General features: G+C 34.5%; 1 protein-coding gene across 1 annotated transcript in view; it reads right to left on the minus strand.

Moving 5' to 3' along the window:
• Window positions 1-1,514: 1,514 nt before the first annotated feature.
• The window catches only part of LOC132555226 (dual 3',5'-cyclic-AMP and -GMP phosphodiesterase 11A-like), a 98,984-nt gene continuing 77,121 nt past the window's right edge, over window positions 1,515-23,377 (minus strand). Inside the window, exons 6-19 of the mRNA XM_060219575.1 lie at window positions 23,179-23,293; window positions 22,649-22,724; window positions 18,152-18,219; window positions 17,810-17,902; window positions 15,829-15,879; window positions 14,826-14,972; window positions 14,310-14,417; window positions 13,405-13,514; window positions 12,138-12,228; window positions 9,530-9,630; window positions 9,098-9,239; window positions 5,836-5,910; window positions 2,004-2,087; window positions 1,515-1,640 (exon numbers count right to left, since the gene is read on the minus strand). Coding sequence (XP_060075558.1) covers window positions 1,515-1,640; window positions 2,004-2,087; window positions 5,836-5,910; window positions 9,098-9,239; window positions 9,530-9,630; window positions 12,138-12,228; window positions 13,405-13,514; window positions 14,310-14,417; window positions 14,826-14,972; window positions 15,829-15,879; window positions 17,810-17,902; window positions 18,152-18,219; window positions 22,649-22,724; window positions 23,179-23,293 — 1,387 coding nt within the window. The remainder of the gene's footprint in view (window positions 1,641-2,003; window positions 2,088-5,835; window positions 5,911-9,097; window positions 9,240-9,529; window positions 9,631-12,137; window positions 12,229-13,404; window positions 13,515-14,309; window positions 14,418-14,825; window positions 14,973-15,828; window positions 15,880-17,809; window positions 17,903-18,151; window positions 18,220-22,648; window positions 22,725-23,178; window positions 23,294-23,377) is intronic.

A 23,377-nucleotide genomic window follows, 5' to 3' on the forward strand; every position in this document is an offset into this window, starting at 1 on the left:
TCAGTATTGACGATGTCACGTTGGCTGTTCCAGTGCTCCTGGATGTTTGTATGTTTGTCCCGTTGTTACGACATTACTTACTTGGATTGACCAAAATTTACATGGCGGTTGTCGTCGATGGAGCAGAAATCGCTTACTCTTCCGGTACACCTTCTCTTATTCCCTTTTTTTGGAATTTGATTATGTTGACATGTTGATATTGATAATTTCTTGGTTTTTATTTATTTTATTTGTTTATTTATTTATTTATTTTGTATGTTTTTTGTTTTGTCATTTATTTTTGCTGTTCTTTCTCAATAAAGGAAGAATTCTAGGTGTCAATGTTAGGGAAATCTTATCATGTGCTGTGACATGTAGATCTTAAAGATAAAAAAAGCTGACAGCAACTCATTGGAAAAGCACGCAAGACTTTATTATTCAATAACCACTTCCGGTGTGCTAAAAACATGTAGAATACACCAGGTAAAAGACTATTCTAATGTATTGACTGGTGTCTTCATTATTGTTTTATACATTTGAATGAAAACATGATACTTGTCTGTTTTGTTGCAGATGAATACACACGTAACAAGGCCAATAAGAACAAAAACTGATACAGGTTTTTTCATATTTCCCTTAGATGTGAAAACATTGCATGCAATTTATATTCAACTCGCTATATTAACAACACATATCAAATTGAAATCAGCATAAAAGGACTATGAAAAATAAACACAAAATTACGCATCCTTATATTGAAAAGGTAAATAAATCAATGACACGATGTTTCCTTGAGAAGTACCCAGATATTACCAAGTGTATGTGACATTTTCCCGATATCCTTGTTTTGTATGTAGAGATCGTGTAAGGATTTTCTAGTCGTTGCTTGAATATAAAATCAAAATGGCATAATGAACAAGTTATATAGTCAAATACAGTGTTTGTACCTACACTATGTAAACTCAACAATACTCACAGTGATACAACTGAATAGAATGAGACATGGCGAACACATGCGGTAAACACTCACGTGGTAAAACACTCACGCGGTAAAACACTCACGTGGTAAAGTATTCTCACGTAAGTGAGTTGTTGTACCAAGCAAATAGCGGTGTTATAATTAATGGTTGTAGATATATATACTTAATTGTGATGAATTATCGTCACTCTGTCCAATGAACGATGACCTAGATTTTGCGAGAAAATTTTCAAGCGTATCAGCTCTCACAATTTTACAGATAGTATCATATTGTTGTATCAAATACTATAAAACGTTAGAATGGTTGAATGGATTCTAATTGTATGAGTATGTCTACAGAACATTGCTTAAATACACCAGATCTGTGACGAAGCTTTTATCCCTTATTATGAAGATTAAACTACATCTCCTCGTTAATGCGCAATTTTCGGAACAAGCTTTCATAACAGTTACTATCACCGATACCTTTCTGGCGCTGTTTAAAATTACTTATTAAAAAGTCTGGTAAAATATATCAAATGTTGAAATGTGCCGTTCTCATCTGTAAAATTTTTCTTTAGACTCCAGTTTCACGAACAATGTCTTTGGCAAGCTTATCGGCGTCCATTTTCTCCCAGTAGCCTCTGTTAGCTAAAACACCCTCTTTCAATGGTGAAAAATATATGTCCATTTTCGCCATTGCCTGAAACAACAATAAATTAACAAACAATCAATAAGAAGCTAGTTATACAGTAACTCGCTTGCGGTAACGGAAGTGTGTGAAAGGGTGCAAGATACACGTCTGTCACATTTCTTTGGATGTTTTTTTAACGTTAATGTATTTCAAATATTTTTTCATTTTGGAATCGAATACAATAGCTATTTCAATTTGGAGAATTTCTTATATTTTCATTGTGTGATTCGATAAAGTCTATTTTAATACCTTTAGGAAAATATTTCTATTCAGAAAAATGTTCTTTGTTCGCAGATTAAAAATATAAATATTGTCTGATATAACAGTTATGATATTTGACTAAATTTGTAAAAGTTATAGTGAGAAAGTTACATTATACAAAGGAAGACAAATTCCGTCTATCCAGCCCATTTGCAGTTTTGGTAGCTCGTCCTGACGTTCCCGGTCCATGCAGGCCTTTGTGGTAAAGAATGAAAAATAGGATTCTATTTCAGCAAGATTAAATTAACACTTTATGAGCAATAGGTTCAACATATAATGCGCATTTCTTCAATATTACAGTCGGTATGTGATTTCAAAGATTTGAAAATATCCATGGCTACGGTTATTACCAAACCAGCGCTATTATAATTGAAGTCTTATTGTAATACATCACACTTTCTCTTGTGCGATATGGGGAGTTGTAGATACGAAAAAAGGAAGAGCTCGTAACACAAAAATAACATTAATAAAGAGACAAATGAGAAACTGAACTGCATCGTGCAGCTATTTCGTCCTTCTAGGTCAGTGATGCCGGATGTAGAAGACCAGAAGTAATGAAACTAATAATTGTACTGTGGAAATGAAGATTAGGCGGAAGAAATGTCAAAATCTAGAATGGAAAATTGTAAGATTCCTTTTATCAATATATATACTTAATAATTTCCACATTTCGGATTATTTCAAAACAATGTCAAGTATATGTGTAATAAAAAAATCTGACATGAAGCTTCCTGATTACCACGGATTTGACCCCGATTTTTACGACAGCTGTTATCAGTGTAGTAGAAGAATGACTATACACCGTATTTACAGTTGTCAGTGTAGTAGAAGAATGACTACTTTTACACCGTATTTACAGTTGTCAGTGTAGTAGAAGAATGACTACTTTTACACCGTATTTACAGTTGTCAGTGTAGTAGAAGAATGACTACTTTTACACCGTATTTACAGTTGTCAGTGTAGTAGAAGAATGACTACTTTTACACCGTATTTACAGTTGTCAGTGTAGTAGAAGAATGACTACACACCGTATTTACAGTTGTCAGTGTAGTAGAAGAATGACTACTTTTACACCGTATTTACAGTTGTCAGTGTAGTAGAAGAATGACTACTTTTACACCGTATTTACAGTTGTCAGTGTAGTAGAAGAATGACTATACACCGTATTTACAGTTGTCAGTGCAGTAGAAGAATGACTACTTTTACACCGTATTTACAGTTGTCAGTGTAGTAGAAGAATGACTACTTTTACACCGTATTTACAGTTGTCAGTGTAGTAGAAGAATGACTACTTTTACACCGTATTTACAGTTGTCAGTGTAGTAGAAGAATGACTACTTTTACACCGTATTTACAGTTGTCAGTGTAGTAGAAGAATGACTATACACCGTATTTACAGTTGTCAGTGTAGTAGAAGAATGACTATACACCGTATTTACAGTTGTCAGTGTAGTAGAAGAATGACTACTTTTACACCGTATTTACAGTTGTCAGTGTAGTAGAAGAATGACTACTTTTACACCGTATTTACAGTTGTCAGTGTAGTAGAAGAATGACTATACACCGTATTTACAGTTGTCAGTGTAGTAGAAGAATGACTACTTTTACACCGTATTTACAGTTGTCAGTGTAGTAGAAGAATGACTACTTTTACACCGTATTTACAGTTGTCAGTGTAGTAGAAGAATGGCTACTTTTACACCGTATTTACAGTTGTCAGTGTAGTAGAAGAATGACTTTACACCGTATTTACAGTTGTCAGTGCAGTATTTACAGTTGTCAGTGTAGTAGAAGTATGACTACTTTTACACCGTATTTACAGTTGTCAGTGTAGTAGAAGAATGACTACTTTTACACCGTATAAACAGATGTCAGTGTAGTAGAAGAATGGCTACTTTTACACCGTATTTACAGTTGTCAGTGTAGTAGAAGAATGACTACTTTTACACCGTATTTACAATGTAGTAGAAGAACTACTTTTACACCGTATTTACAGTTGTCAGTGTAGTAGAAGAATGACTATACACCGTATTTACAGTTGTCAGTGTAGTAGAAGAATGACTACTTTTACACCGTATTTACAGTTGTCAGTGTAGTAGAAGAATGACTACTTTTACACCGTATTTACAGTTGTCAGTGTAGTAGAAGAATGACTACTTTTACACCGTATTTACAGTTGTCAGTGTAGTAGAAGAATGACTACTTTTACACCGTATTTACAGTTGTCAATGCAGTAGAATGACTACTTTTACACCGTATTTACAGTTGTCAGTGTAGTAGAAGAATGACTACTTTTACACCGTATTTACAGTTGTCAGTGTAGTAGAAGAATTACAGTTGTCAGTGTAGTAGAAGAATGACTACTTTTACACCGTATTTACAGTTGTCAGTGTAGTAGAAGAATGACTACTTTTACACCGTATTTACAGTTGTCAGTGTAGTAGAAGAATGACTACTTTTACACCGTATTTACAGTTGTCAGTGTAGTAGAAGAATGGCTACTTTTACACCGTATTTACAGTTGTCAGTGTAGTAGAAGAATGACTACTTTTACACCGTATTTACAGTTGTCAGTGTAGTAGAAGAATGACTACTTTTACACCGTATTTACAGTTGTCAGTGTAGTAGAAGAATGACTACTTTTACACCGTATTTACACCGTATTTACAGTTGTCAGTGTAGTAGAAGAATGACTATACACCGTATTTACAGTTGTCAGTGCAGTAGAAGAATGACTATACACCGTATTTACGTATTTACAGTACAGTTGTCAGTGTAGTAGAAGAATGACTACTTTTACACCGTATTTACAGTTGTCAGTGTAGTAGAAGAATGACTACTTTTACACCGTATTTACAGTTGTCAGTGTAGTAGAAGAATGACTACTTTAACACCGTATTTACAGTTGTCAGTGTAGTAGAAGAATGACTACTTTTACACCGTATTTACAGTTGTCAGTGTAGTAGAAGAATAACTATACACCGTATTTACAGTTGTCAATGTAGTAAAGAATGACTACTTTTACACCGTATTTACAGTTGTCAGTGTAGTAGAAGAATGACTACTTTTACACCGTATTTACAGTTGTCAGTGTAGTAGAAGAATGACTATACACCGTATTTACAGTTGTCAGTGTAGTAGAAGAATGACTATACACCGTATTTACAGTTGTCAGTGTAGTAGAAGAATGACTATACACCGTATTTACAGTTGTCAATGTAGTAGAAGAATGGCTACTTTTACACCGTATTTACAGTTGTCAATGTAGTAGAAGAATTTACAGTTGTCAGTGTAGTAGAAGAATGACTACTTTTACACCGTATTTACAGTTGTCAGTGTAGTAGAAGAATGACTATACACCGTATTTACAGTTGTCAGTGTAGTAGAAGAATGACTACTTTTACACCGTATTTACAGTTGTCAGTGTAGTAGAAGAATGACTACTTTTACACGTATTTACAGTTGTCGCTACTTTTACACCGTATTTACAGTTGTCAGTGTAGTAGAAGAATGACTACTTTTACACCGTATTTACAGTTGTCAGTGCAGTAGAAGAATGACTATACACCGTATTTACAGTTGTCAGTGCAGTAGAAGAATGACTATACACCGTATTTACAGTTGTCAGTGCAGTAGAAGAATGACTACTTTTACACCGTATTTACAGTTGTCAGTGTAGTAGAAGAATGACTATACACCGTATTTACAGTTGTCAGTGTAGTAGAAGAATGACTACTTTTACACCGTATTTACAGTTGTCAGTGCAGTAGAAGAATAACTACTTTTACACCGTTTTGGCATTGTCAGTGGAAGAAGTTATCTTACTGTTTTTGTACCCGTGGTGTTATTCACCAATATATCCTCCGTATAATTATTTTTGTTTATATGTATTACCTGTCATAAAAGTTTCGATAACAAAACAAATCTACTGGACAACACTCACCTGTGGCTGTATATTCAACTGGTGTTTTTCCTTGTCTCCCTGGTCAAAAAACTCGGACATCACTAGGTCTGCGGCCTAAAGGCAAATAGACACAAAGTCATAAAAATACACAATAATAAAGTTTAATTGATTATTAAAGATATCGTTCTCCCTATAATCTTATATCAGGTACATGCATATATTGAAGTATTTACGTATCAGCAATTTCATCAACGTTGGCGAATGTAGTTTACAAGGTGGTACTGCTGCTTGGCTTCATATGTTTAGGCCCTAAGCATCACTGACGAGTCTTGGAAGGACGTATGATGTTAAACTTCTGAAGTCAAGAAGTGCTATTCAAAAGAAGGCAGAAGTGAAGGTATTAATTGGCCTGGAGTCGGTTTCAGGAGAAGAAAAAGATCGATCACAGACCGGAACGCTCTTGTAAAGATTACAAAGGAGCCAGCTTCAAAGCTAGGACAACAGGTTATGCAATATCGCGATTAGTTTGATGTGCATCAAAGGATCAAATAATCTTCTCGACACAAGGTGTCGCACACGAAACCTTTAATCTTGCCATGACATGTTCCAGAGATACAGAGAATGACAGTGAGGTTTATATTATCTTATTAATACTATTATTTTTATGGGTTTTACCAGGAGTAACAGATTTAAGTTTGGGGGGTTATTTATACACTACAAACAAGTAATACATTTTACAGTAAAATAAATGTCGATCTAAAATATCGTTATGAAGCAGGAAAAAACTGTGTTGCTATTCAAGTACAATGTACTTGAATATCAACATAGTACTTGAAATATTTTTAGAATTCAATTTCACACTTGAGATATGTGATAGGAACTGCCAGCTGTCTCCAAACATTAAGGTTTTATTTTTAAAACTTCCTTGTGTCGACTGGCTGTTCAAGATAAAAGGAAGTTTGTTCATCCCAATGTTTTAATGCGTTATATGATAATACTCATCTAATATATGATATTTTCATAACTCACAGGCCCTCACTTATCGCATTAAGGCAGAGACGGAAGTACATCAGAGTGCAGTCACTTACATTTTAATAAATTATGTGAGTTTTCGATCATCTACTAACACAAATTTGTTCACAAGACTTTGTTTAATAGATATCACTATTTCCCTCATATTAAGTATTTCAAATACATATATCAACACACTGATCAGATATATTTAAGTCAGTTATAAACACGAGGCATTATTGTGTAATCTCGTTAGAAGTTTTCACGAGAATAGAAATGACCTGCTTGCTGAAATGTTTTAGGATGAGTAACATTAAAATGATAATAAAAAACCATGTTTGTATTTAGTAAAATATTTCAAGTTTAATAATTTTTTAAAAAATATGAATAAAGTAATACGAAAAGATCTTGTTTTCAGCTTAATGAAAGAGAAATAGAATATATTGTTATTCAGTTACTTTTGCCGGTCAGAATTACCTCCCTTTATTTGAAATTACTCTCAAGTCTAAATGTATGAATACTGATATTTTTTCCGTTTTCTTAAATATTTGCAATAATAAAGAATTGAATGAGTATTTTTTATTAAAAATCCAAAAACACCATCCCTCATCAAGTTCTCAAAAAAAAAACATATATATATATATATATATATATATATATATATAAAAGTATTGTCACTGAGCATTTGTTAAAAGAAATATGACGATGAATTTGATCTTCAGCAAACATACCGTCCTCTTCAATCACACACACACACAAAAGTGATTGGCTGAGTTTTTTTTTCAAAATTATCTGTTATATTATAGATTATACAAAAGATACCAAAGTTAATAACACCTTTTATTACAAATTTAGTGTTGTATACAGTAGAGAGCCAAAAAATGAATAAACTGCATCATACAGCCGTTTCGTCCTTCTAGGACTAGTTAGTGATGCTACATCATACAGCTGTTTCGTCCTTCTAGGACTCGTTAGTGATGCTACACCATACAGCTGTTTCGTCCTTCTAGGACTAGTTAGTGGTGCTACATCATACAACTGTTTCGTCTTTCTATTACTCGTTTGCGGTGCTACATCATACAGCTGTTTCGTCTTTCTATTACTTGTTAGTGATGCTACATCATACAGCTGTTTCGTCTTTCTATTACTTGTTAGTGATGCTACATCATACAGCTGTTTCGTCTTTCTATTACTTGTTAGTGATGCTACATCATACAGCTGTTTCGTTTTTCTATTACTTGTTAGTGATGCTACATCATACAGCTGTTTCGTCTTTCTATTACTTGTTAGTGATGCTACATCATACAGCTGTTTCGTCTTTCTATTACTTGTTAGTGATGCTACATCATACAGCTGTTTCGTCTTTCTAGGACTAGTTAGTGATGCTACATCATACAGCTGTTTCGTCTTTCTATTACCCTTCAGTGATGCTACATCATACAGCTGTTTCGTCTTTCTATTACCCGTCAGTGATGCTACATCATACAGCTGTTTCTTCCTTCTAGGACTCGTTAGTGATGCTACATCATACAGCTGTTTTATCTTTCTATTACTCGTTAGTGGTGCTACATCATACAGCTGTTTCGTCCTTCTAGGACCCTTAGTGATGCTACATCATACAGCTGTTTCGTCTTTCTATTACTTGTTAGTGATGCTACATCATACAGCTGTTTCGTCTTTCTATTACTTGTTAGTGATGCTACATCATACAGCTGTTTCGTCTTTCTAGGACTAGTTAGTGATGCTACATCATACAGCTGTTTCGTCTTTCTATTACCCGTCAGTGATGCTACATCATACAGCTGTTTCGTCTTTCTATTACCCGTCAGTGATGCTACATCATACAGCTGTTTCTTCCTTCTAGGACTCGTTAGTGATGCTACATCATACAGCTGTTTTATCTTTCTATTACTCGTTAGTGATGCTACATCATACAGCTGTTTCGTCCTTCTAGGACTCGTTAGTGATGCCAGGCGTTTATTTTTAAGCCTAGGACGAGTGAAAAAACTACAGTGATCGAAAGAAAAATCACAATCTTGTTAGGGAGGTGCGCGAGCCATTTATTTCAAAGGATTTTGTAATTTGCATACATCTGAATAATTTTACCCTGACTAAATCCAAAGAGATGGCCATATCTATCAAAAATGTACAGTTAAACGCATCAAATGCTTTAATACAAAAAGTATTAGAATGGGTATACAGCCACGCCCCTGTGGCAAAAGTCTTAAACAGCGAAAACTTTCGATGCTTTTAGTGATGAAAGAGAAATAATGTGCTAACGCGTGGTTACCTTTCGCTGTATTTGCCACGGTTTTGTTATCGAGGCTATATCACTTGACGTCATCAGTATACTTCGGAGAGTTTCTTTTGATTCTCGGTCATCCCATGCGCTTTGGCCGGAGTCGACCATTGCGAAAAACTTGTTACGTAACCTCAAAAAAATAAATGGATAATTCTGCATTTTATGACTTGATAAATGATAACAATGTTTTCGTTGCAGATATCGGTAAACAGAGTTCACACTTATGCAAAAAAAATTTTTGTTTCGAATAAGGACCAAAAGAATGATAGGGGCTTTAAATGATTACTCTAAGAATTTGTTTGAAATCTGTATTATAAATTTGTGATGATTCATGTTAATAGCGAATTTGCTGGAACTAAAACATCCCTAAAACATCCCGATTTACTGTATTTGTGGCCAGTAGACATTGGCGATACTCACTGTATGTGGAGGGAGAGATCGGTCGCCAAAATAGACTCCTTCAGTAATGTTATAATGCCACTATACTCTTCGGACGTAAAATTGGCGAATATGTTATTACCCTGGAATAAAATATAACATGTTATTACTTAGGAATAAAATATAACATGTTATTACTCTAGAATACAATATACCGTGTTATTACACAGAAATAAAATATACCGTGTTATTACTCTAGAATACAAGTACTGATTTTCTATATCTGGATAGCAACTTCCCTGTGCTACCTACTGTATTTACGTGTCGTTGTTAAAGCGATATTTAAGGGGATTTTCACAATATCACATTTTTCGTGCAAGATGTCGACAACTCAGAGACAAACTCACAACACAGGGTTTCGAGAGATATAGGTTGATGTAAAATTTTGGGAAGCTTTACTGTCGTCATAGAGATTCATTCATCATGAAGCTTATTAAGTATATTTGTTGCTCGTTAGTTTGCCTGTCGCTTTGGTTGTTGAATAGCCTATTCTGATTTAGGAACGCGGCATTACATACTTAAATTGACAAAGATGTACATGGCGGATGTGGTCGATGAAGCAAGACGCTTACTCTTTCGGAACACCTGGTCTTGTTTTCCTTGTACTTTTTCATGAATCTCCGTGTAATTTTTTCATTATTGAATTTGAGTTTGGATTATGATTATGTTCATATTTTCTTGTGGTTTCACAATTAGTTAACACGAGAATTTATTCATCCAATTAAAGTTCACAAAGATCCAAAGCCGAGGTAAACACCACTTTTCAAGTACAGAGAAACTGTCTTCATTGTTCATTATACTGAGGGGTCTCCCTGTAATAATTGGTGACTACCTCACCAAAAATCGCGCTGGAGTTCCGTCATCTGATATTCATGACAAAATGTAGTACGGTCTGTTCCCTTAGGGAACAATCACAATATCTCATACCGGTCCGCGCTTTCAACTTCTAGAGAAACAGAAACTAACAGAGATAACGTCTACACCCAACAGCTTGAATCTTTACCGAGGTTAATAGGTCAAATAATCTACAAATCAAGGTATCACGGTAAGTACATGTATTATAACTAAAATACTTAAATACAAAATATATTACGTTGTACTTTTGTCTTAAAGAATCTTCTATATAATTGGATAGCAAATACAAGAAAGAAGATAATTTTTCGTTATCTAACTTCCTGTTTTCCTTTTTTGCTGGCTGTCTACATCTTTTAGTTATTAATTACTAAATATTCCGATTGAGTCATTTATTACCTCAAAATGATGGAAACAAAAAACACCGTAATTTTCCTACATAATGGAATTGTCCCTAATGATGTGCGGTGCCGGTTATATAATAATGTGAAGTTCCTACGGATTTCCGTTATTTATTGTATAAAAACACACGTTATATTGGAATTGTTAGTACATTGATTTATACAAACAGGTTTTTTTAAGGAACTCCAGCAGTTTTTGTCTTATCAATAATGTTACCTTAATATTTCAACGCAGATCGTGATTTCTAATTAGATTTTTGTGATGCCGTATCGTTTTGGAGCATAGGAAAAGAATGTAATATTGTTGCTATTTCAGGATTATAGGATAAGTAATTAAAATATTTCTTAACCTCCTGATCAATGGTTGACGGATCATCTGTCCTTCTACACTCAAGTTATTGTTATATGACTGAGAAAATCCTCTCTTGTAATTAACTCTGAGGTCTCTCACTGGTTTCGACAAAATGCGATGTTAACCTCAAACCGACAAATTCTTGCACGAGCGATTGATACCGCAAATTAATAACTTAGTCTGAAATTATTAACAGGGAATTTCCATGACGCGATATACTTTCGACCAATGAGAAGGCAGCTTTATCTGTTTTTTCAAACATGGCAGACGACCAGAGTTGTCAAGAAAGCCGATTAGCTCCAATGTCTGAAGAAGATTTACGAAGACTTATAAGGTGGTATCTTCGTATTAACCTACAAAAGTCGATAATTGTTTAATGTCGCAATGATCCTTCGATTTTTTATCGAAGGCACAGTTCCCTTTTTCGACATTAATCGCTTTTAAGCGATCACAGATATCTATGTTTCTGTTTCCAGACAAGTTAATTTGTATCCTCCATATCATCCATCAGCTGGTACACACAGACAATTTGATGTCACATGCTCAAAGAATGCTGAGGCGAATGATAAATGTTCATGAAGAACGCAGCCCCTACATTTCCTAACTGCAGACGTCTGCGATTTTTCACGTCTTTAAACGTGACGAACTGTTCCTAAAAACAAAATTTTTAAACACATGCAATTAGTGAGTGAAACTGTGTAACATAGGTCTGTGTTATTCTCTAAAGTGTTGAGACTGAAAGATTGAAATGGTTACATACCTCATTGTTGAGTATTGTGACTGCAAGATTGAAATGGTTACATACCTCACTGTTAAGTATTGTGACTGCAAGGTTGAAATGGTCACATACCTCACTGTTGAGTATTGTGACTACATGACTGAAATGGTTACATATCTCACTGTTAAGTATTGTGACTACATGACTGAAATGGTGACATACCTCACTGTTGAGTATTGTGACTGCATGGTTGAAATGGTTACATACCTCACTGTTTAGTATTGTGACTGCATGGTTGAAATGGTGGTGTTCCATTGTGCCGTTGGTACCGTACAACTGAGCAAGCGCAGATCCAGTTCTGCAAACCAGTAAGTCAGCTGTTAGTACAGGTAGTAACGATATTGAATCGTGTTGATATTTTAAAACCAAGGATAATGGTTTAGATATTTGATATAATAACACTCAGAAGAAAACTAGATTATATCACCTATCACCCTGTTAATTGTTCAAATACAATGTCACGACTCATACTGATGTCAATCCTTGTCATAAACCAACGTTTCGTTACATCACTGTACAAGGTATGCTAGTCGTCACAGCCAACATTAACATTGCTTCTAAGGAACAGATGTAAATGTTATCTGAGATTAATTATAGTGCAGAAGGGCAATCAATACATTAAACACGCTTGTTTAACATCACTGTCGAGTCCTAGGACAAAACACTTGTATGATGCAGTCTAATCTAAATTTTATCGAAAGGCGCTTTTCACTTTCCGAACCAATATAGTGCCCCGTCACATTCCGAACCAGAAAGTTCTCTAACCAAAATAATTGTCCTCTACTAAAATAGCTACCTGTCTTTCCCGAACTAAAATAGATCCTCACTCTATCCCGCACGAAAAAAGTCCTTTGTCCAATCCCGCACCAAAATAGATCCTCGTTCTACCCCGCACCGAAAAAAGTCCTTTGTCCTATCCCGCACCAAAATAGATCCTCGTTCTACCCCGCACCGAAAAAAGTCCTTTGTCCTCTCCCGAGTCAAAGAGGTTCTGAAAGAATGTATTGCCTTTCTCGAACCAAAAAATCCCCTTCATATCCCCTTCTTAAATAGTTCCGAATCCTATCCTGAACCAGAATAATTTCCCGTCATATCCACAGCAAAATAGCTACCCTTCTGGTCCCGAACCAAAACAGTTAATTATCCTGTCCTGAAAAAAAACAAACTACCCGTCCTAGCATTAAACAATATAGTTTCCCGTCCAACCCCAATCTGCTTTCGTTAAGTGGTTCAGCAGCTGAAACACTTGTACATAAATCATCCGTATGTTGATGTTGTACTGACTTGTACATAAATCATCCGTATGTTGATGTTGTACTGACTTGTACATAAATCATCCGTATGTTGATGTTGTACTGACTTGTACATAAATCATCCGTATATTGATGTTGTACTGACTTGTACATAAATCATCCGTATATTGATGTTGTACTGACTTGTACATAAATCATCCGTATATTGATGTTGTACTGACTTTTGCTGGAAGGCGTTGTTAGTACCCCTGTGATCTAGGTCATGACAAAGACATCCAACCACCAACGCTAATGTCTCCTTGTCCGACAGGTGTCGCTTTACTCCACTTCTCTATAACAAAATCATCATTTTAAAACATAATCCAGCTTGAGACCAGCCAGTAACAATCAAATAGTGAGGTAGTTAATCACTCTCCTATCAGCAAAAGCTGAAATAGATCTGCGTTTACGAACTTGTTAACAAGTTATTTTATAAGTTTACGAACTTGTCAACAAGTTATTTTATTAGTTTATGAAGTTGTAAACAAGTTATTCAAAAAATGTATGAACTTGTTAACAAGTTATTTTATAAGTTTATGCAAACGTCTTTGAGGTTTGCTCTATTTTAAACTTTTAAAGTTGTTTTTTGAAGTTTTTTTTTCTTTATTATAGCTTAAAGCAGATTTGATTTCGATTTTATTCCATTTCCGACGTAAGCTATCAAAAAGAACTAAACAAAATAATTACAGTATCGTTAGTGAAGTAACATATTTAGACTTTTGTATGCCACTGACGTTATACATAGATGTTCGTAAGGATTTACTCTGCCGATGAAAGCACTGCTTATCTAGGCCATATCACTATATATATTATCGGCAAACAGTCCATGCTCTAGTTAAATTAACCATTCTAGAATAGTGAAATAATATCAATAAGCACATAAGCATAAGGTGATATATTTTTCTCCTACAATTCACAAAGAATCTTTGACAGGAGTTCTCTTATGTTTATTTTTTCAGATACCCACGTAATTACAAAACTTCAGAGCAGAATGACGCAGTTACAGCCTAAACATGTTGACAATTTTTATAAGGTTCCCGCATGCTAAGTTTTTATTAAAGAAATCGAACTGTTTCGCAAGCTTCACCTTTAAGGAAGCGAACATAGTCTGACACACGTTAAATGCATGTCTCCAGTTGTGGTAGGCAACGTTTCGGTAGTTTTTCCTTACTGTCAGCAGCCATCGACACAGAACCTAAACAAAACGAAAGTAAAACATTCTCATTCCACATCAATTCGACGAATGTCACAAACATTGGCATTATAGAGAAGCATTAGACACGAAAAAAGTAAAACGTACATACAACACCAGACATGACGGAAATTTCTTCAAATCCCATTGTTTTTGAGACTCTCATGAAATAGATATGAATGACAAAATCAATTTTCTCGTGTTGTCTCTTGACTCCACTTCTCTATATCGTCACTAAGGTCCTGACGGGCACAGGTCATTTCATCCGTTATCCAGGCGACATTCATATTGCACATAAATTCAAATTGACTAGTGTTCAGTGGTCAGGTAGGTTTTCATTAAAGTGCAGAAGAATAAGTTAATGAACGCGTGGATCGTGAATTCCACGTGTCAATCAATTAAAAATCTTACCTCGTAATCAATTTTAAACTTCCTAATGAATCCTAAATCTTTGAAAATTCTAATAGAGGCCACCAACATCTCGTCTTTGGTGAGAGAGAAATCGTTAAATCTATGACTGTCCAGTTTCCATTCCGTGGTCTCCGGTACTTTCTGGCTCTGTGTGGAAAGTGAACATCGCTTGAGAGTGGAAATGGTTTCAAATGTAAATAAACAATAACTGTATTTATCGGTATTGTTTTCCTTAAGGACGTATGAAGGTATGACGTCAAAAATGTCATAGAAATTTTAAAAAACCGCTTCAATCGTATATTTTCAAAAACTTCGTGCTTTAATAGAAAGAAATTTAGGGAATTTTAACCAATTATCCACTTTGTCAAGATAAAGAAACAAACTAAAGTAACTATTTAAAAAATTATGATCCTCGTCAAATTAAGATACTACCATAGCAACGTCATCTCGGCCGTTCTACAGCAATAGTTTATTTTATAGGGAAACAAAATATACAAAAACACCCAATTTATGTATACAACGTATGAAATTAATTAATTCAATACTTGACGAAGTGATAGGGTTAAGAGGTCAAGACGTAAGAGCAGACGGATTTTGGCACCGTTACGTCATTCAAAAATCCAGCAAAACGTCCTCTTTAATCACTAAATTGTAATTCTTGTTTAGGTTTGGAATCTCAAACTCCAGATTAAATAGATGTCTTAATGACTCAGCGGTGCCCACATCACTGAATTGTAATTGAATTGTCTAAATACACATACACTCTGACGTGATACTGCACGACTATTTAAAATATTTACTTTTTTATCCATAACGTGCAAGACAAAACATTTGGTTAGATATCATTTTGTCACTGAATGACACTATAATACTGGATTGTACTAACAGTAATCGGATATCATCACATTTAAGTAAAACGGATCCATCCAATCAAAACTATTAGCTCGATCACATGATTTATGAATGATATATTGCTTTCCCGATCACTTACACGATGACTTACCTTAAGTCGCACCACGTCTGTGGCTGATACACCAGAATGGTAGGATAGAGTCTAAAATAACAGAAATCGATAGATGAGATTTCTTCGGAAAGTATTGATCTCTTTATGTGGTAGTGTTAGATATACATCAAACTCTTCCTTGGGGCTTTTAGATCAGGTGAATTATTTCAATAGAAATGATATAAAATTTCATGTCTGATATATGCTTGCTCTATACTGTAATCTGATTTGTAGCAATTTCGCCTCCACAAGCCGATCTTCTTTGTGATTTAAACACGTAAGGTACGTCAGAGGTGGTGCATCTGTTATATGTTTGTAATACTATTAATATTGATTGGACAGAGCATCAAGGGGAACAAGAAACCAGATTGGAGAATGTTAACTTATGATACACTCAAAAATTCGATTATAATCTATCAGGTTAGATTTAAACTTTCCTGTCGAGAACGCTGAATTCTCAGATGCCTCTTTGGTTTCAAAACTAAGGACCATAGAATCACTTACTAGCCGAAGAAAGACGAAATCGCTTTATCGTCCAGTTTGATTCATTATCTGGCTTGACTTGTTTTTATTAGATTTATTTATTAGTAAATTTCTATTCACTAATGCGTCTTTTATACTGTCTTAACTTGGTAAATTTTACACGCATAGCTCATAATTTACTTTTTAATCCTGAACAAGTCGTCCATTCCCTTTTTCGTCATTAAGGTAGAAATTTTATTCCAAAGCAGTACATATTGTCCGTTAATTCTGTGTTAAAACACGTCATATTCACACTCTCGTTTCAGATAAAACACATCATATGCACGCTCTCGTTTCAGATAAAAGACATCATATTCACACTCTCGTTTCAGATAAAAGACATGTCACTCGTACTCTCGTCTTATAGTAACACCTGTTCACCAATGCTTTTGTCTCCGAGTCAAAAACGTGACAAACCATTTTCTTTATGGACAAGATGAGAGAGATTTCTTAACAGCAAGAGAGCAAAAGAGGGGAGATAAGAAGTATAAAAAATCCATTCGGCTGCCATAATTCCTACATTTGTCCTGTTACTTGATTTTCGATAAACATTGCGGGTTTTCATATCTTTATAATGGTTGTAGAATTCTTTAAGAACACCATAATAAACATGGACATTTCTGGTATTAAGCATGTTGTTTCTATCTGTCGACATTGAAGAAGCAAATCTATGACAGTGTGTATGTTGATAATCTCAATAATTCCATCCTACGTCTGCAGGAGTTATCTGGAAAGGGGCCATTCTTATGACGAATTCTTATAAATAAGGTAAAATGTTTTCTCGCTACGAGATCAGCGACCTTTTGTCCATATTTGATGTCCTATTCCTCATTTTACGTTTGAGTTGCGACACATTATTGTATCGGCGTTTACTTGTTTTTGTTGTCTTATTTACACCAACAAAAACTGCAGCTAAATTTACCTTTTTTCGTAAGAGATTTTTTAGATTGATGATGTAGTTTAATTCATTGTTTGTCTCAACTGTATCTCAAAAAAAAATTAAAATCGTATGTAAGGGTGTGCCTTTTGTACAATCATTGAGATTGCAGGTGATATACACTGCTGATGGACATTTTGTGGTACAATTTAAAAATGCATTCACGTCTTTGACGTTATTCGAAAATCATCTGATATTTGAAAATTATTAAATGATGGGGCTAGTTCACCTTCCCATCTAGATATGGAATATCCTTTCGATCACTTTGAATTTTCCTCATTCGCCTTCTAGGATTTAAAATTTAGGCCTTTAGTATCACTGACGAGTTCAAAAACAGCTGCATGGTAAAGTTTAATGCATTGTTTGGCTCTACTGTATCTAACACTAAATGTGTGTCTTTTGTATAGTTTCAGAATACACAGAGTAACACTGTAACAGGAAGTATAACATTTTTCTCCAGTATCTGTCACTTTACATTAGGTATGTCGGTACATGTATACGATTGTTCCCGACTCTACATACCTCTAACGTGACTGCTTGTTTCGATAACAATAGAGCTATCTCCTCGTACAGAACACAGTTGTTGATTCCCAAACCGCAGAATATCGTAAAAGCCTGTAAAAATCCATAAAGGATTGTAAGAAAAAACATTTTACGTAAAAATGAATGTCAAAATTCATAAAAAGATTTCTTTGCGATTGACCAGGTGGTCATGATGTGACGTATTTACAGAGTTACTTGATTAACATTCTTCTAAAATAACTTAATTCCTAACTAATGTGTCACGTCTACGATATCACACATGTTTTAATATATCAACATTCAGGAAGCCTTCTCAGAGTCCGCTACAGTAATGGCACTTACTTCAAACAGCTGGTCGTCATGTTCATCAAAGGAAAAACCGTCGGATTTGTTCATTACCTGAGCGACTCCTGTCAGATAGAAAAAATATATATAATTTTAAAGTAATATATTATATACTCCCCCGTGTTACATATAGTTTATATAAATCTACACATACAACTTTATAAGGAATATAAACTCCCACGTGTTACATAAAGCTATTGTAAATCTATACACACTACCTTATAAGGAATATAAACTCCCTTGTGTTACATAGTTTATATAAATCTATACACACAACTTTATAAAGAATATAAACTCCCACGTGTTACATAAAGTTATTGTAAATCTATACACACTACCTTATAAGGAATATAAACTCCCTCGTGTTACATAGTTTATATAAATCTATACACACTACCTTATAAGAATTATAAACTCCCTCGTGTTACATAGTTTATACAAATCTACACATACAACTTTATAAGGAATATAAACATCCACGTGTTACATATAGTTATTGTAAATCTATACACACTACCTTATAAGGAATATAAACTCCCTCGTGTTACATATAGTTATTGTAAATCTATACACACTACCTTATAAGGAATATAAACTCCCTCGTGTTACATAGTTTATATAAATCTACACATACAACTTTATAAGGAATATAAACATCCACGTGTTACATAAAGTTTATATAAATCTATACACACAACCTTATAAGGGATATAAATCCCCACGTATTACTTATAGTTCATAGAAATCTATTTAAATATCTTTAAAAGGAATACAACTTCCCACGCGAAAGCCTTGAAGAGGAACTGGTTGTAATCTGTTTTATCTGATTGATATCACAACTACAAAATGACTGAATCTTTCATTTTTCTGATAGAAGTATTTGTTTCATGAAAACCAATCTTTGGTAAGATGAAGATGTCTATATATAATGATGATGAAACAAAGCAACTTGCTGCGTAGCATCACCGAATCACGAGTATTTTATATCGATGATGACGTGGGCGACTCTCAAATACCATCATCTCGTGCGGAATCAGCAACGACATTCCAACTTAAATAAGGTCTCAAAAGTTCAAGATGAACATCGAATGCTTTTATATTTCTATTTGTTTGTGAAATAACGTCGTGCTAATCTGGTAAATAACACAATTGTTTGAGATCAAACGGGGTTTACGGTATCGTTCTCTGCATCCCTGCAACATTTCATGACAACATTTACGAGTGAAATAACTTGATTGGCCTAGTGTGGAATTCCAAAGGAAAAAAATCTCAGTAATCAAAGGCTGATACACTGCTTTGAAAATTACAAAAGAGCGACATCCAACTTCAAAGCACGTGCAATATACTGTTATGAGACCTCGAGATTCATTTGATGTACATCAAAGGCTTGTCTTCTCGTCTTATCCACAAGGTGACGCATATAGACCTGTCCGTGAAACTTTCCATAGATGTAGAGAGTGCTAGTGAGCGTAACCACTCAAGTGTTAAGATGGGTTTCCTTGTGACGGTGATAAATTATCCTAAAACTCCGGCATCTATTTATGATTATATAACGGTGACGTTTGTTACCGTTATCTTGTTTATGCTTCCCATAATGTCAGCGAATTCCTTGTTGAATGGCATTTCACGTGTTGCTACGGAATTCTACACAAGATTATACATTACGGTAAATACCCTACTACAAGTAACATGTTTCAGTGACATTCTACTCTAGCTTACAATTAATATGAATAATCTACTGCTCAATCACGTGGTCTTGCATAATACCTTTAATGTAATAAAGCTTTTATCTGGCTGTAAATATCCTACTTCTTGTAATGTGCTTCTGTATAATCCTTATCTAGCTTTTATCTTACAATTAAATATTTCTGTATAATCCTTATCTAGTTTTTATCTTACAATAAATATTTCTGTATAATCCTTATCTAGCTTTTATCTTACAATAAATATTTCTGTATAATCCTTATCTAGTTTTTATCTTACAATAAATATTTCTGTATAATCCTTATCTAGCTTTTATCTTACAATAAATATTTCTGTATAATCCTTATCTAGTTTTTATCTTCCTTTAAGTATCCTACTTCACGTGTTTGTGTATACTCGTTTTTTATCTTTTATCTCACAATTAATATACAACTCATGTAACATGTTCCTATTTAATCCTTTTTTTCTTCAGCTTTTAAATTAATATTCTGCACGTAATGTTTTTCTGCACTTTTTAAAATGTCTTTTTACTTACTGTAAGTATCCTGTTAGATGTAATGTGTTTCTGTAATTCTTTATTTTAGCTTTTTTTCTTACTTTAAATATCCTTTGACCTGTCTCTATATAATCCTTATTCACCTTATATCACTAAGAATAACCTACTATGCGTCCAGTTTCCTGTGAAATTCTATGAACGTCTGGGCCATGTTTTATAGAGTGCAGAATGATTCCCTGACCCCTGAACCTCGGAGACTTTGTCATTAATATCTCATTAGACCTGGAATGGTTGGAAACTAAACCTTATTTAAGCATACGAGTACATTTGAACGATGATGTATCTGTGGAAGTGACTACTAGTATTGAACAGTGTCTGATATACACAAAGCTAATGGTAGACCGGTTTCTTTGATGTACGTAAAACGTTTTTAGAATTCCAGAAGGGAATCTGGTATTTTCAAAATAGTACCAGGTCCCAGATGTTTGTACTCTCAAAGAAAAAGTACAAATGTACCCATTGTGACAGATACAACGCTTTAACTGATGTTTCATCAAGATAAAATTTTCCCTCCTGAAGACATCATAACGGCTCAGGCAGTAAAACAATACGATTCCGAGAAACGGCGATAGCTATGTTCTCTTCAGAAAATCGTTTGTCACTTGCAATCATTGCACCATTCTGATGCATCGACACCGGCACGGCCATCAAAATCGTATGAAATGTGTTCTTTCTTTATAATTGAACCAGTAAAGGTTATACACATGCTATGACTTTGGGTAATGATGTGGTTTCTACTATCCCGCTTTCACAATGACGTTATGTAAACCACTAAGTCAGTTAAAACCACATGTCAATCAGCGAGGAAGAAAACACATTTCACAGACATATTTAAGGGGAAAAAAAACATTTCACAGACATATTTGAGGAAAAAACACATTTCACAGACATATTTGAGGAAAAAACACATTTCACAGACATATTTGAGGAAAAAAGACATTTCACAAACATATTTGAGGGAAAAAAACATTTCGCAGACAAATTTGAGGGATAAAAACATTTCACAGACATATTTGAGGGAAAAAAAACCATTTCACAGACATATTTGAGGGAAAAACCATTTCACAGACATATTTGAGGGAAAAAAGACATTTCACAGACATATTTGAGGGAAAAACCATTTCACAGACATATTTGAGGAAAAAAAGACATTTCACAAACATATTTGAGGGAAAAAAACATTTCGCAGACAAATTTGAGGGATAAAAACATTTCACATACATATTTGAGGGGAAAAAAAACATTTCACAGACATATTTGAGGGAAAAACCATTTCACAGACATATTTGAGGGAAAAAGACATTTCACAGACATATTTGAGGGAAAAACCATTTCACAGACATATTTGAGGGAAAAAAAAGACATTTCACAAACATATTTGAGGGAAAAACCATTTCACAAACATATTTGAGGGAAAAAAACATTTCGCAGACATATTTGAGGGAAAAAAGACATTTCACAAACATATTTGAGGGAAAAAAACATTTCGCAGACAAATTTGAGGGATAAAAACATTTCACATACATATTTGAGGGAAAAACCATTTCACAGACATATTTGAGGGAAAAGAACAAAACATTTCACAGAGATATTTGAGGAAGAAAAACCATTTCACAGAGATATTTTGGTATCAGATATAACGACGACCGCCCTGTCCACAGGACATGGCCCTTAAGCTCCTGTGGGTGTACAACTATGTTCAAAGCACTGACAGAATACTATAACGTGATTTGGGAGAAATAACGTCATGTTAGTTGTGTTCTGATCTAGGAGCTACACGTCACTTCTGTCTGTAGAGCACGAATCCATGTTGTAGGAGATGATAAAAGTGTGCACAAGGCTGTAAACAAAGTATAATTACCAGGAGCTTTACATAGAACCCTAAAGGACAATCCGACCTAGTGTTCTCAGTGGAAAAGCTAACAAGCGTTAACTGCACTGAAGGGAGGTGTTCTCAGTGGAAAAGCTAACAAGCGTTAACTGCACTGAAGGGACTTTTATATGATTTGTATCATATTGTCTATTCATATGCTTTTCTGACTTTCTATGAATGTCAGTGTGGTAGGAAGAAAATATTAAGAAAAAACTTTTGCCGTGCTAACATTCCTGTTCTATTTATAGCTAATCAGTTAAAAAAAATTCGAATAACCCCGTGCACGCGACGGTCCTCTTTTGCTATAAATGAAATATGAACTACGGTAGAAAGAAAATAGTAAAAAGACAAACAAACTTACCGATTGTTTTTGACTCTCTGTTTCGTATCGGCTTGCACAGTATTGACCTCATAGTGATGTTTCCACATTTGTCGACCTGTATAACAATCACGTACATACATGTCGGAGTTACGGTATACTTCGTTATATCAGTACTTACAGCTCTAGCCTAAAGTTATTTCTTAATTCTATTTCTGAGATATTTCACAAATGTCTTAATAATGAAAATCGTTAATAGTTGAGAAAAATATCAGCTACAATATATTTTCAACAAGTAGAGAGCCTAATTCAACATCTATAAATTAGTTAATGTTATTAGAAAGCATGCATCGTGTGTCTCACTACTAGTAAATCATAAATGGAATGATAATCAAGTTGTTAGACTCAGAGATTTAAATTTGTTTATATTACGATTATCTCCCTTCCATCAAATGTTAGATTCAATAATTGATAAAGCTATTAAAGACTTCTCTAATTCCTTTGTGATATTTCTCATTATCTTTTTTTAATTTTTCGTGTAAAGCAGGCAATGCAGATGTAGACTGACATACCTCTTGTTCGAAACGACAATCCTGTTCGGCATCCGAAATATTGATTGTCTCCCCTGTAATCAGCACGTGTTCCGCAATCTTGTTACCAAACTTCATGTCTGAAGAGTTTTCAGGGCTATTAACGGCAGAAATGGAACTAACAAACAGCAAGACTCGTGTAAGGTAAAACGTCACCTATATCAAATACTTAATTGAAATA

Source organism: Ylistrum balloti, unplaced genomic scaffold, assembly GCF_031769215.1.
Source record: "Ylistrum balloti isolate Yb309-2 unplaced genomic scaffold, AGI_CSIRO_Ybal_v1 Utg370464, whole genome shotgun sequence".
NCBI lineage: Eukaryota > Metazoa > Mollusca > Bivalvia > Pectinida > Pectinidae > Ylistrum > Ylistrum balloti.